The sequence below is a fragment of the Trichechus manatus genome, unplaced genomic scaffold, assembly GCF_000243295.1.
Source record: "Trichechus manatus latirostris isolate Lorelei unplaced genomic scaffold, TriManLat1.0 scaffold00002, whole genome shotgun sequence".
Classification (NCBI taxonomy): Eukaryota; Metazoa; Chordata; class Mammalia; order Sirenia; family Trichechidae; genus Trichechus; species Trichechus manatus.
In genome coordinates this window covers 43,328,987-43,344,427 of record NW_004443938.1, presented here as the reverse complement: position 1 = coordinate 43,344,427, position 15,441 = coordinate 43,328,987, and the positions used below count along the sequence as shown (strand labels likewise).

Here is a 15,441-nt window from a genome sequence, read left to right as displayed (position 1 = left end):
TGAAAACATTTTTAAACAAGTCCTTGGCAACCTCCATATTATTCTTGGGAACCCTGGTATCCCTGTGGCCATAGTCTTGGGACCAGAAGGGCTTTTAAAAACAATCACCTTCATAAAATTCAATTTAAAAAAAGTCATTTAAATAGCAACAAAAAATATAAGGTATAAATGTAATGACTCCAATAATAGATTTATAAGATCTCTTTAGGGGAAAAATTATATAACTTTATTGAAAGACATTAAAGAAAACCTATATATATGGAGACATTTACGTTTATGGACATAAATCTGCCCATATTAAGCTATAGAGTGAATACGATTCCAATCAAAATCCCACAGGGTTTAACCTAAAACTTAAAAATCTTATTCTGAAATTTACATGGAACAGAGTCAAGAATAACCAAGACATTACAGAAGAAAAAGAATATGATTGGGGGGGGGGAGTCCTATCAGATAGCATAGTAATTCAAACAGTATAGCATTAGAGCAGGGATAGACACATGGACCAATGGAAATAGAGTGACCAGAAATATACCCACATATATAAGTAATTTGATAAATGACATTGCAGATTAGAGAGGGGAAGGATGGATTCATCTATAAAATAATGCTGTAACAGCTACTGACATAGGAAACAAATGGATCACTGTCTCACATCATACAGCTATAGCAATTTCAGATGGATTAAGAATATATAAACTATTTATAGTAAACGTTAAAATTTCTAGATGAAAAATATCTTAAATATCTCATGGTATAGAAAGAGCACAAGACATAAAAGAAAGGGTTGGTAAATTCAAGTATATTAATAGTTCAATCAATTTAATAAGCCAAATCATTTAAAGAAAGGATAAAGACAAACCACAAATCCTAAGATTTTGGAACACATAAAAATGACAAATAATCAGTAACCAGAATATTTCAAGAATTGATAAGAACGAACAAAGGAATGAACAAACAAAAGCAGACAAGAGAGTTGAACAAACATTTCAGAGAAATGTTTTAAGAGAAAACACAAATGGCCAATAACCGTATCAAAAGATACTAAATCTCATTATTAATCATGAGAATGCAAATTAAAATCACAGCTTATATCATTTCATGTCCACCAAATTGGCAAAAATTAAAGCTGTAAGAAAGAATGTGAAATGGCAGGAACCCTCATTTGCTGAGGATGGAAGACCACTTGGCGTGGCCGTGTAAGGTAGAAGATGTGTATCCTCATGACCAAGCCATTCCTGGGTCAACGTACAGATTATTTAAAAACAAAAAAGTAGTCTTAGTATATGTGCTGTGTGATAAACCTGCTTTTCAAAAACCTAATAGAGAACTGTGAACATTTACTCATGTAATTACGGATTCTTTAGCACAACTTTCTTTGGCTATTTGGTCATCACATGGGGGCAGCATAAGGTATAACCAATACCCTATTGTTGGCCAGTTAGATTTTTCAGCATTTTTGTTTTATATGTAAATATGTGATAAGTATCCATGTAGATAAATCTTTGTATATAACTCCGCTTATTTAAGATAAATTCTTAGAAGTGATTCAAATGGTAGGCATATTTAAGGTAGGTTTTCTTTTTTAAGATTTATTTTGTCACATTGTCTTCCAGGAAATATTAATAATTTATATAGCAGTGTATGAGCATATTTTTTCCACAACCTCCCCAACACTAGTTAAAAACATAAACTTTGCCAAATTTATGGGTTAAAAGTAGTACTCTGTGTTTTTAATTTATATTTTATTTAAGCAATAGTGAGCCTGGACATTTGTTTATTGTTCTCTTAGTTTCTACATGGCTTTCTTGCTTAATCTTCTGCTCATTTTTCTACTTAAGTGCTCATTTTTTTTAATGATACATAAGAATATTTAATATATTCAGGATATTAATCCTTTCTCTCCCAGGCATATTAAACTTTGTCATTTATCCTTTATTTTTGTTTTTACTCTTAAATTTATACATATATATATACACACACATATATATAAATATACGTCCTATATATACCCTTTATGATTCATCCCATGACACACAATTTTTAATATCTATATTTAAAGGATTTAACTCATCTTCTCCTTGTCCCTAATATAATAAAAATCCCTCATTTAATTCCCGGTAACAGCACCTTCCTCAAAAGGTTATTGTGAACATTAATTAAGATAATTTAATTAATGCGCTTTGTAAATAGTAAAGTAACATATAAATGTCAATTATTACCAGCCCCTCTATAAATGGTAATTATTAACACCAAAGTTCACAGGTTTTATAATTATATACAAGTAACCTAAGAAGATGCACTCAGGGATAACAACAGTCTGAAAAATCAAATGTACTACAGGAAGCTGAGACAGTATGATATAAAAAGTGTTTCCCACCTCTCTGCCTGTTCAGGAGTGCAGAACAGCCAGGGCAAAGACCAAGGGAAGTGTTGGCTCTCTTACCTTACTACTCTTCCCCTTCTTCTGCCAGCTCTGTTTCTTTGTGCACCACCACTCTTGTGACGGACATGTCAGGGTGCTGCTCTCTGGCTTCCTTGATCGCCTGGGCCAATGCCTACCAGGGTCAGGAGAGAAAGCAGCTGTGAGCTGAGGGACAGGCTCCACCTCAGGATGGCAAATTAAATGCATGCTGATAAACTGAGATGCAACCTCAAGCCAAAACAGGTTCATTTCTTTGAGGAAGCAGGAAGAATGTTTTGAAATGGGCTCATTGTTCATTTTAGAGAACGTTTCTCACTTTTCCAAACTTCCCATTTCTCCGACAGTTTCAAATAATGATACATGTAGAAGAAACATGCTGGCTTGGAATTCCAGCCTTGCCACTAACTGTGAGAATTGGAGAAAACCGTTCTTCTTTGAGCCTTAGTATTCGCATCTGTAAGCTGAGACTAATGTTAAGGTTGTAAAGATCATTTTAAGGTTTGCTGTAGGGACTGAGGAAACCCTAGTGGCGTAGTGGTTAAGTGTTACGGGCTGCTAACCAAAAGGTCAGCAGTTAGAATCCACCAGCCCCTCCCTGGAAACTCTATGGGGCAGTTCTGCTCTGCCCTATAAGATCACTATGAGTCAGAATCGACTCAAGAGCAACGGGTTTTCATCCTGCATAGTGCCTGGCCTATCACTCAAGTGACACTAGCTATTACCTAAGTACCTGATGCCCCACGGCACAGAACCAGGCCTTGCTTATCTCCACTATCTTAGGCTCTCAGTAATTGCTTGAACTAAAATGTTTGTTGAACTAAAATGTTGCAGGAAAAGTGTCTATAACTTCTAGGATGTAGAACAAGTAAAACAGCAGCAGCAACAATGACACATAGTCAGTAGAGCTATAGAAGAGAGAAAAACTAATCTTCAGGTTGTAAAGTACAGGTCCCTATTTCACAGTTGAAAAAAGTGAAAGTGCCAAGTTAATGGGTCTTTGTCATGGCCATTCAGCCAGTGAGTGGCAGGGGTGGGAGAGGACCTAGATGCTGACCAGGTGTGAAAAAGCAGACACAGTGTTATGGCAAAGCAGAAAGGAATAACACAAACAAAAGACCTGATTTTTCAGAGGAAAAGATATTTTTGTTAACTGTTGTTCTTTTTTTTTTGAAGAGGTCTTTGGGAGAAAGTAAATAGGAAACAAAAATACCAGAGAACAACATTCAAAGTTCAGTAAAGAATTCTTAAAAAGAAATTCTATTAGCATAGAGAGCACCATATCTCATAAGGAAATTATGCATTTGAAAAAAGCAGTACCATTTTTTCTTTTGCTCTGTCACCTGCCTGAGGGGACAACTGCACTTCTTGTTTGCATCATAGTTTCTGTCTGCTATAACTCTACTCAGCAAAACCCTAAAACTCACCCCCCCCCAAAAAAAAAAGGTAAAGTTATAAAAAGAGAAATCTTTTTTACATTAAACATTTTTCACACAAAAGCTTGGAAGAAACTTGAGGGTGCTTAAATCTCCACTAAAGAACAAATTCTGGTGACCCACTTGCATCAGGACAAAAGAAACATCAGATGCAGACCCAGCTTTAAATCTGAGCCATAGCACAACTGTTGGTCAAGTGGGGAAACTGGGAGGCCAGAGAGCAAGACCGGAATGGGAATAAGAGCAGATATCTTGCTTCATGGACGGTCAGAAGAGTTTCTCAGTGTATTGATAGGGGGAAAGGGATGGGAACGGGGATGAGAGAGAAGGAGCACAGGACGAGTGTGGTTCTTTCTTTCTGAAATGGTCAGAGGGGATGAAGGAGGTAAAAAATCAAAACTATTTACTCCATGTTGGCTTGTGGGACCCAAATTGGAAAACATCAGTGATGAGCTGTGAGGGGAGCCAAACGTAGTTACGGGCAAATCATCAAATACTATAAAGATCTGCCTACATTAAACCGGGTGACTGTTAAACAGGAAATGTAAGTGATACCGAATGGAAGATAACACATGTAAAACACGCTTCAGTTAGCAGAAAGTAGGAAAAAACAAAAACTGCTATGATCACCTTCAAACACATTTGAAATCAGTTTCCTATAGCTCCTTCATTCCATAATTATCAGCACATGAAACTAAATACTGTAAAATGTGAATTTATTATGGCAACAATAAGGACTGTGAAAAAACTATATCATAATCCCAAACTAAGAAGTTATTTTATTAGAAGAAAATACGCACCAAACAGCAACTGCAGGACAGATTATAGTCCCCTGGTATGAAGGTGAGTCATGATTTGCACAGGATGAAAAACCTATAAAGCGCATTCCTATAAAAGAACACCTCTTTAATTTGCTAACACAAAGGAGTTGCTTTTTTCCTATCTCATTCAGATGAAGGTTTCTTTGCACTATCAAGATTGCTTTTAAAGTAGGCAAGAAACTGAAAAAGGTGTCAGTGATATTAAAGTCACCACATGATCAGTATCAGTTAGTTGACACAGAAGTGATTTCCCTCATTTAATTTTAAATAGTTCCATCAGGGGACCTCAAGACTGTCCCAGTGGACAGCAGTGGGATAAATTCTCTATATAGGAAATTAGAAAGTTGGTTTTCAGGAAAGTAATTCATTTCCAGGGGTAACCAGGCAAATGTACTAGTCATCTACTAGGAAACTCTACCCGTAAGTCAAGAAGAAGAGTCAGGGCAACCCTTTAACCCTTTAACCTCTAATAACTCTCAAGGAATTAAACAAAGAAACGAATATTATAAAATATGATAGAAAAGTAAAAGCATGTTTACAGAAGTTAAAAAAACCTAGAGATAATTTTTTTAGGCATGTGGAAAAATCCATTTCTCTCTGGTCACATACAGGGAGGCTTCATCAAACAAAAAACTTTGTTCACTAAAATTCTCTTCGCTGAGCTCAGTATTGTGTTCAAAGCTGGGTTAATTATCATGTGTTCCTATTGCCCAGCTGAGATGGTCAGTTAAACATTTCTTTTCCTTTTCTTAAGGCTGCTGTAAAAGGGAAACTGCTTGACCTCCTTTAAAGCTGGCCAATTAAAATCACTCAGAAAGAAAAACACAAAATTCTCATCATCACTTGGGACTGCAGCCTGAAATTAAAGCTGCCCTAAAGGTCTTCCTCCAGTAGTTCCATCTATTGCCTGCTTTAAACCAAGCATTTTGCCAAAGCTAACATCAGAATAAAAGTAATGACTCTTTTAATTTTTTTTTCTGAATAAACTACAATTTTTGACTTCGTAAAAGACCTTAAATTAGTCCCACATAACAGTTCAAGAAAAACACATGGTGGTAAATAGCCCAATTTTTTAATGTTATCAAACATACTTGAAAAGTTCTTAAAAGTGGGCATAAGTCAAGCCTAGTAACTTTTTGTTTTTTTGAAGGCTGTATCGTTGAGCTGTCATTTAATTTTAAAAATGTGATGATTTGCGTTTTAAACCAGACCCAGATGAATATCTAATGATTGCCAAGAATTGTCTAGATTACTTTGACCAAAACGTGCGTGTAAAGCCAGTGGAAAATAAACAGCAATCTAGGTTTTATGCTGATCATTTTTAAGAAGGCTGGAAGGACAGGTAGTGTCCAGACTGCGAAGTGTCTTCATAACGTGCTTAGGAGTTGGAATTCACCCAAGAAGTACTGGGAGAAGGAGTTTTACACAGGCATGTGACATGATGAGAAGTGCAAAACTTAGAAAATAAACATGATCACTTTCAAAACTGAAACGTAAGCTCTTTACCTGGTCATGATCAATATCTGCATCTCCTGTGATCACAATACGTTTCTCAATTCTTGTTTCAGATATTCCACCTTTTACAGTCTAAAGGTCATAAAGAAGAAAAAACAACAATCATCAAAGCATGCAAAATTAGAGAAAAGATAGAGCACATCTAGAACTGCCGATCATTGTAAGGCAAGGCAACCTGAACGGGAGAAGACTGATATTCCATCAACTTTCTGTGCTTTATTTTTAAGCTCTCAGGAGAATTCTATTCTTAAAATGGTAGCCTTTATAAATCAATTGAAAGCAACCCTAAAACTAAAACTAACTTATCAAAATTCAGGTGAGATTAAGATGGTGGGACAGATACTATCTAATCCAAACAGTACCACTGGGACTTCTGTTGCAATTTTCTGAATTTCTTGATTCCCAATTGGTAGGTTTTGAAAATGAAATGGAAAAGAGGATATAACTACTCGCTACTTGTGTAGTTCCAAGGAATTCTAGCAATTTATGTATCTGTTTTGGGTTCGGAAAACTGATGTTATGTTTTGACTGCTTGATTCTGGTCATACAAATTCATTTGGTGATTTTGTTCATTTGATTTAGTGCAATAAGATAGGGAAGACGGATTACATAGATATTGAGCTTCTTGTTGAGTGTTGGATTAAATCTTCTGCGTGTGGTTGTGACTGTGGAAATGCAGCATGGCTAAACACAGGCTCTGTGGCTGTGTGAAGAAGGGTTGTGGGGAAGGAGCTTCTGGGTCTATTGTCTCCAGAGTTACTGGCTTGTTGCAAACTGATTTAGCCTGCGATACACACTGTATTAAGCTTAAGAGATCATAAGGCTACGACATTCTAAGCAGACAACGAGCAGATATCACAAAGTCCTGAGAAAGCACACATCCAACCTCTATAACTCTGGTAAATTTACACACGAAACCACAAGCCATGGCACTTTACTGCAAAAAACAAGGCTTATCACCAGCTTTAATAACTACATACATTGTTAAATGAGTACCAAAACTACATTGCATTGATGTGGCATTTTGTAATTTACAAAGTTTTTTTTTTGTTTTATCTTGCTTGGTTTTTTATTTAAACACAGGGTGGTGGAGGAGGGAATAAAGGATATATTTATGACCTTTAAGCACTAACCAAATATGAAAAGTAGAAGAAAAAGGAGATATTGGAAAGTAATGGTGGAGTGAGAAATTTGATGACTTTAGTACACATCAAAATCACCTGGAGGGTTTCTGAAACCACTTCCAGGGTTATCAGTAGGTCTGGAGTAGGGCTGCAGCATATACACTTCCAACAAGTCCCCAGGTGGGGCTGATGCTGCTGGTCCAGGGACCAACCACACTTTGAGAATCACTAGTATAAGGTACTAGACATTCAGAGAATGATCCGGAAAATTGCCCAAAATCAATACACTAGTATCTTAAATAAATGAGAGAAAATTTACACTATTTGAGACACCTGTTAAAAATTGTGAACGATGGGTCTTCATTTAATTGCTTCAGTCAGAAGGGCTCATTTGTACTTAACAAATCTGTGCTTCCACTTTTATTAAACTCTACTCCTGTGGCTGTCTTAAGTATAGCTATTCATAATATATTTTTACCCCCCTATACTTTACAAAATTGCACTTTGGTTTAAATACCATTTGTCAGTGGAGCCTAATTTGTTGAGTACTTGAAATCAAGGCATTTTTACTCCACCGGCACTGTGTATTACTTTGAAGTATGTACAGGAACAAAGAAACAATTCAGAAAAGGATCCTGTTTACGAAGCACCATCATCTCCATAGGATCCCCTGGATTGCTTTACCTTGGTTATGTGTGTGGTGGTTGTTGTCGACACGGACTCAGATGTGATGGTTTGTGCGGTCAGTAATGTGCCCGAATCACCACCAGCCCCGCCATCAACCTTTGGATAATTGGGGGGAAAATACAAATAATGCTTAACTTCCATTATGCTGTCCAAGAAGACCCTTCCCCAGTGAATATGCATCTTTAAAAATCTATGCAGTTGGCAGAAGATGCTATCTGCATATCCTATACATGTTTATGGTGGTAATTTACAAGAGACTGGCTGGCAATTAAAACAGAACAAAGGCAAAAGGCTGGATGCATGTGTAGAAGCAAATCCTGTGGGTGGAGAGAAAAAAGGAAGAACGGAAGGAGACGGTGGGTCAAAACTACAAGGGAACCATCAGAGAATGTGACCTGCGGTCCATTCTGCAGAAGCCAGAAAAAGAAACTAGAGAACCAGGCAGAGAAGTTTCCACAGTGACCAGAAGCACTGAGTGGCTTGTTGTTACTGGTTTTTAAGCACAGGTGGGCAAAAATAGAGAAACGTTTTCTCAGATTACGAGGCAATAGGACCTGAATAGGTAGAAGGAACTTGAGTGATTTCGTTGTTTGCTTACCTCTAGTAGAAATTTTAAAAAACTACATTGTTCCTATAATAATTTTTGTGTTGGGATATCTAGAATGTATATATGGGTACACATGGAGTCCCTGGGTGGCGCAAATAGTTAAGTGTTGAGCTACTAGCTGAAAGGTTGGTGGTTTGAACCTACCCAGAGGCACCTTGAAAGATAGGCCTGGCAATCTGCTTCTAAAAGGTCATAGCCTTGAAAATCCTATGGAGCAGTTCTACTCTGCACACACAGGGTCACACCATGAATCGGAATTAACTCAATGGCAACTAATAACAACAACAACATAGGTGCATATATTTCAGTATGTATGCACGCACATACTCTATACATACCATATGTAAATCCCATGCATATATCAAAATAGATTTTTACTTGTTTGCTTTGGTACTAGAAAAGGCAGAAAGTTCTAGAGACTACCAAGGGAAATCAAGAAGCAAACTGATAGCCTAACTCAGTTTATATTATTAAAATCCAAACTTATTTGCCTCCTGTTTCCTGGTACTCACTGACACATGGAAATAACCTGAAAACTTAAAGGTCTAGAGTCTTTCTGAATAAAAGCTGAGAGGAAAGTACACACTTAGCTCACACACCTGTATCTCATTATGAGGGCACTTACCGCAACGTCGACGAACATGTGCATGTTCTCTCCTGATACGTGTTCATAAGAAATCTATTTGTGCTCTTGTAGGACTTATGCACTCATATGGACAACATACCCAAAATAATTTTGAGAAATGTTTTATACATATACACATTAAACATTTTCAAAAAATATTTCAAGAAGACAATAATCTGCCCTCCTCCACCATGGTACAATCCTACTACAGAATTCTAAACTACTCAGTGGAGAAAATCGTTACTGTACACATTTTTAAACAGTCCCATTTTAAAAGGATAATAGTCTCCCCTTTTTTGTTGCCCTTAAGGTTAGACATCTTAATGCTTTATTTCAAATCTTTAGAATAAATGTCTGAAGACCTAAACTCAAACACACAAATCTGATAGTTTACATAAAGAACAACTATGTAAATCTTTAGAAAATAATCCCATTTGAAAAAGAGAAGCACATATGTGTGTATACCCACAAGTATATGTGAGCTCATTAGGTCTGTCTTCATGGAGTTAGAAAGGGGGGAAAAAGCCTATATATCCTACTGATCCACTAATTATAGCAGATCCAATAAACTTTGCAAGATAATCCATTTCCCAAGTGGACAAAAACATTCCTGGATGTACCAAGCCAGAAATGAACAAGATTGATACTACTCATCCTACATAATCATATGCATGCTCACCCCCTATAATTACCGGGTCACCAATTTGATTGCAGCTGACTCAATCTAAGAGAGCCACACAGCTAGTTTTATTGTTGTTGAACTATGGTTATAAAATGGAGGTATTAAAAAAGTCAAAGTCAGAAACGTGTGAACTAGGAAAAGACAGAACGAAAACAAAAAGAGACAAATTAACTAAAAAAGAACTCAAATAGTCCAAGTCTAGAGCTTTTGTACCTGCGGAGACTCATATGTGATGGTTTTGGTCTCAGTTTGGACAATGGGGACTTCCTTGGTGGAGATTTCTGTCCTTTGTGAGGCATCAGAAATTGTTACCATCTCTGTTTTTACCACTGGTGGCTGAGGTGAAAAAGGAAGGGAAAAATAAATTCTAGAGGCAATGAAGTAAAAGTGCTTAACGGAGCCTTCAAAATAATCGTAAGAAACATATCCAAACACACTCTCATGCACAAAAGAAAAGAATAAAAGCAAATAACCTAAAACAAACAAAAGACATCAAAGAAAAACCTTCCTTCAAATATCGTGTGTGTGTGTGTGTGTGTGTGTGTGTGTGTGTATGTATGTACATGAATGAGAAAGATAAGCTAACATAATGCCTAAATCATGACACACTTCAAATTATGATTGGCCCAAACTAGTTAATTGTCGCACCTGGTGTACAGTGACATATACGTTAGCTTTGGGCAAGTAATGATAGAATTGAAAAGAAAACAAAACAGAATGAACTGTGTGAAGTGAGTTGTCTCTACTTTCATTGCAGTTTAAAGAACCACATGGCCTGTGTGAAGACTCATTTCCTTTCTTTTGCCCACCAGCTAGGGAGGCTAAGATTTCCTCTTTTCCCCAGAAAGCCTTTTCTGCCTCACTGACAATGGAGATACCATTTTCAGAAAAAACAACTTCAAGTATGACTGCATTCAATTACAGTTGTCTAAAACTTGCAGTTTTTCTTGTATATTACATAAAAGGTTATGTATGAAATTATTCCATCAACAATGCAATGCTTTGAACAGTTTAAAACATTAAAGGGGAAGTTTGAGGGCCTGTTAACACTGTAGTCTGCTGAGCATATATGTTTAACTACACCACCAGACTATACTATTTCCAAAATAATGGTGTACTAGAAAGAAAATTCCCAACAGGTGTAATTATTTAAAGAGGAACAACCATGTATTAGCAGCAGAAAAATAATAGTTCAAAGTAGTCACGGATTCTTGAAATGTCTTCTCTGAAGTGAAATGGAAAGTTTGAATGCAACATAGTAAAAATCCATTAAATTCTTTCACGACAAAGTCACTTTGCAATTTTCTACCCCATCAAAAACAGCAACTATGAATAATCACTATATTGTGGGCATTTAATTTTAGAATCAAGAAACATACCCATGAAAGTAGACCCTCCCTCAATATAACTTTAACTCCCAAGTCGGGGCACTGCATCTAATGACCAAAACTTAATCTAAGAGGGGTATGGAAAGTTCTCTTTTTTGAAGCGGAAAGGAAAAGACTTATATTTAATATAGATAAGCCATAAAACATATCATTCACTTGCAGATAATCTAGAATTGATGATAGGACAGAATGAGGAGAGACATGGTTCTCCTATTCAATAGTCTAGCCTCCTGCTGCCTTGAAGGAAAGAGAAGACTCTTCACCAAATCATAAAGTCCCTAGCATCTAAAAAACAGAAATCACAGTAGCACTCAATAAGTAATGTTCTCATCACTGCCAGATGCTGCGATCAGAGCATCAGAGTAATCAAAGCCTGCTACTTCTAAAAAGCTTAAGTTGAAGTGTGATAGAATGAGCCAAAAGGTCAAACCCAATCACAACAGGACACACACTCACATTGAGCATTTTTTAAATATTACGTATACAATTTTCTAAGTAAACCAATGAAAAAGGAATGTAGTGTCAGGAAGTAGTGCAACTAAGAACAAACGAGCTGGAGATGTTCAAAACATGCAAATAAAAATTTAAATGTGAAATGGAAAGGAAAAAATGACATGGTTGCCGTCAGAAAGTTTACCCTACCAGGTGATCCACTTGCAGTAAAGAAGCTAGAAACCATGAACTGAGCTGGCAGAAAATCTACAAAGCAGTGCTTTCCCCTTTCCTCCCATTAAAGAAAAGACTCAGAATCTTGTTGAAAAAGCTGAAGGAGAAATTGTGAGGACAAGAGAAGAAAGGCAGGCGTTTTCCACCTGAGAAATAGCTCTATTATAGTTTAGCTCCCATTTGGGACTCCCATTTACCTCTGAACAACAAATAATTTGTGGCAAAACATCAATGTCAACATGAGACACCTCTCCGTTAACTTTATGTTGCTCTTCCTCTGCTTCTTCTCTCGTGTCTTGCTTATTAACAGCACCTTCGTTTACACTCTTCTCTCCAGATACCTTTTGGGCAACTACATTTTCTTGGATCACTGTTTCTATTGTGATTATATTGGCACCTGCTTGTTTGACTGGGCTGGCTTCTGGCACTGCTTCCTCCCTCTCTACTACCTTGGCTGCTCGGCCGGGCTCTTCCTCTGTCTCTTCTTCATACTCCTCCTGCTCCTCCCTTATGGTGCCCTCGGTCACACGGTGGTAGGGGCGGTACTCTCCCACCTCTTCTTCTTCACTCTCACTGCTGCTGCTGCTGCTCTCAGAAGACAGGGAGGTGGAGTCTTTTTGTGCCAGTGGCTCCACTTTACGAATCTCCCCAGGTCCACTCCCAGGTGATATCTCTTTACCGTTCATTTCTTCTGTGATTACTTTTTCGTCTTTCCCAACCTCTGCCTGCTTCTTCTCCTCCACTACATTCAGAGTCTCATGTGAACTCTGTACAAAAAAAAAATGGATGAGGGAAAACAAAAATATATGAATAAATAAAAATGATGGAAACCAAAACTAACTGATGGTAGGTTCATGTCATGGAGGAAAACAAAGATGGTTATGATGGCTGACTGAAAGGGAAGCAGGGAAATCGTGAGGGGTCAGAAACGTCAGGCAATGGTGTGTTAACATGGAAAAAGGGGAGAACCTTAACAGCATCACTGGCGTCAGTGCAAGGCCCTTCTGACTCGGGAGCACGTTTCTGCAGAACAAAAAGCAACCGAGGACACAAAATCAATAAAGTTTTACCTCAACACCCACCAAAACAAATATCACACACTGCAAAGACAGAACAGCAAGAATCAACATCTACAAAGACCTCTGCTCAAGGTCTAATAAAGGACAGTCAAGACAAACACCAAGAAGCTTACAAAAAGAAACAAAAACACAAAAACAGCCAGCATCCTCCCAAAGAACTAAAAAGCTTTTGCTACAGTTATACCTATAAACACTACTTATGTAGTTGGAAAAATTAAAATATATATATATATATATATATATATATATACCAAAGCTTACTGATCACCTTAAAGAATAGTTCTAAAACTTTAAAACCTATTCACAACAAAAGCTTTAGTTTTAATCAGACTATAAACCCTAGCCTAAAACTTTGATTCCTAAATGAATATAGCATTAAGGAGATGACACCTTTATTTTTTGCTGGCTCGTTTAAAAAACAGATTTAATTGGCAAAATAATAATTGGCCTTAGACAGCTATTAACATTATAATGTTCATTTCACAAATGATTATTAACATCACAAATTGTATTACAGATAAGTAACAGGGATACTATAACATTCAGGTGGATGTCAAATGATGACTCCAAGTGTTTTCTTTAGAATTTAGCTCTCCAGTAGCATCTTTGAAATCAGAAATGAATCAAGTTTATTTTTTGAGATGTCCTTTCCTACCTCCTGCAGACATTTGCTTCTTGGGAGTAAATCAATTTACTCTAGTTGAGTAGTAGATTACCTAAATGTTCAGCAAATACTTCTATATACGTTACTAATATAAATTACTATATGTTATGGTATTATTAACTAGGGTAGAAACTTTCTCATGGAAAAGTTTTAAATGTTCTTTTAATTTTTTTTTAATTTTCTTTCAAAAGGCCATTTTACATTACTACTTTTAAAAGGCTACTTTACTTTTTAAAATAAAGCCAACTTTTTGACATTCAAATGGCACTACAGCCTGTGATCTAACCTAAAATAAATCTGCTAGAGACAGTAGCCCTAGTTATTCAAGAAGGTATCTCCATGCCAAATGAAGGGGGGGCACTGCACCTCTGAACCGTCTGGGCAGAGGGAAGCTTGTTGTGAAGGTGCCAAGACACTAACTGGACTGGAGCTGTTTCCTATAGCAAGCTTTCTTACTATAGACAGCAGGATCTCATGATTATCTGCACCAGTGACATGGACAGTCATGAGTTAATGGGTCCTAAACTGGCACACTTCTCTGCAGTACCTATCAACAAATACTCACACACTCTTTGATCTCTGCTGTTATTCTTAAATGCATGGTGAGAGCATGTTTAATCGCTCCAAATTGATACCATGTAAGTCTTGTCACTGATAGAACAAGAGAGCCAGCCTTCTAGTTTTATTGAAAACCCACAGGTTTCAGATATTAAACTGAAAAACTCTGAATCTATTTTGAGAAATAGGTAATATTTAATTATAACTCCTTATAAATTTCTCTACAAATAAAGATGTCTAGTGATCAGAACATTTCTAAAGCAGATATTTCAATATTATTATTATAGGTTAGTGAATTACTATTATTACTTAACTTCAAAGGGCTGGATGGTGCCTGCCAAAGTTCAGGGAATCTCCTTAGGGTCATTAAAAAAGAACTACTTCATTGACTATGGGAGGCACCTCAAATTTTCCACATAAACAGGATTTTAAAAATCACAAGCCATCAAAAGATGCCTAAAAAGACATTTGGGCTTTGAAAATAAATTCTGCAAAGTATACTTAAATTTCTACTTGGTTGGGGATTTTCCTCTGCTTAATAATTCAGACTCTAGGTCTTAACGGTTTAAATGATTCTCTGAATTTAAGCAGCTTTTTGGGGGTGAAGGGGGTAAAGAAGCCAGAGAAACATACAATCTGTATCTTTTCCTCATGTCTAAATTCAGTCACTATTTCTTGAATGTTTTTCCTAGGAAAGGTTAATTTTACCAGTAAAAGTACTAGAGGGCAATGCTCCTGAATATTCAAAAAAATAAAAAATCACTTTCATATGTGGCTTTTAATAACAAGGGAAACAAAGTAAAATGCACCTCAGGCAACTGTGAGAAGGGCGAGGAAGAAAGCTTTTCAGAAGGTGCATTATAGTTCACAACAGTGCCCTCTGCTGTCCAAGTGGTGGCTGAAGTGAAGGTGGTTCTCATGCTATCAGAAAGGCCCTTTTCACTAAACAAAATTGATGTTATCTCCTCTTCTAGGCTCTAGAGAGGTCAGAAAAGGAACAGCAAAGAATTAATAAGTCAGAACAGAACAGCAGTGACCTACTGAAAGGAAAGGTTACACAAGAAAGAATAACAGAACAGTATAAACTGAAAGAAAAGATGAGAATTCTGAAAGATTCTGCAGCAAGCTTATGTGGAGATTCACCTGAATGCCAGCTTTTCAACCCTG

General features: G+C 36.9%; 1 protein-coding gene across 1 annotated transcript in view; it reads right to left on the bottom strand.

The window, feature by feature from the left end:
* EPB41L2 (erythrocyte membrane protein band 4.1 like 2) overlaps positions 1–15,441 on the bottom strand; it is a 261,978-nt gene that overhangs the window by 18,282 nt on the left and 228,255 nt on the right. The window contains exons 11-15 of the mRNA XM_023727906.1: positions 12,171–12,740; positions 10,133–10,255; positions 8,003–8,101; positions 6,186–6,266; positions 2,447–2,558 (exon numbers count right to left, since the gene is read on the bottom strand). Of these exons, the coding sequence (XP_023583674.1) occupies positions 2,451–2,558; positions 6,186–6,266; positions 8,003–8,101; positions 10,133–10,255; positions 12,171–12,740 (981 nt within the window). The 3' untranslated portion in view covers positions 2,447–2,450. The remainder of the gene's footprint in view (positions 1–2,446; positions 2,559–6,185; positions 6,267–8,002; positions 8,102–10,132; positions 10,256–12,170; positions 12,741–15,441) is intronic.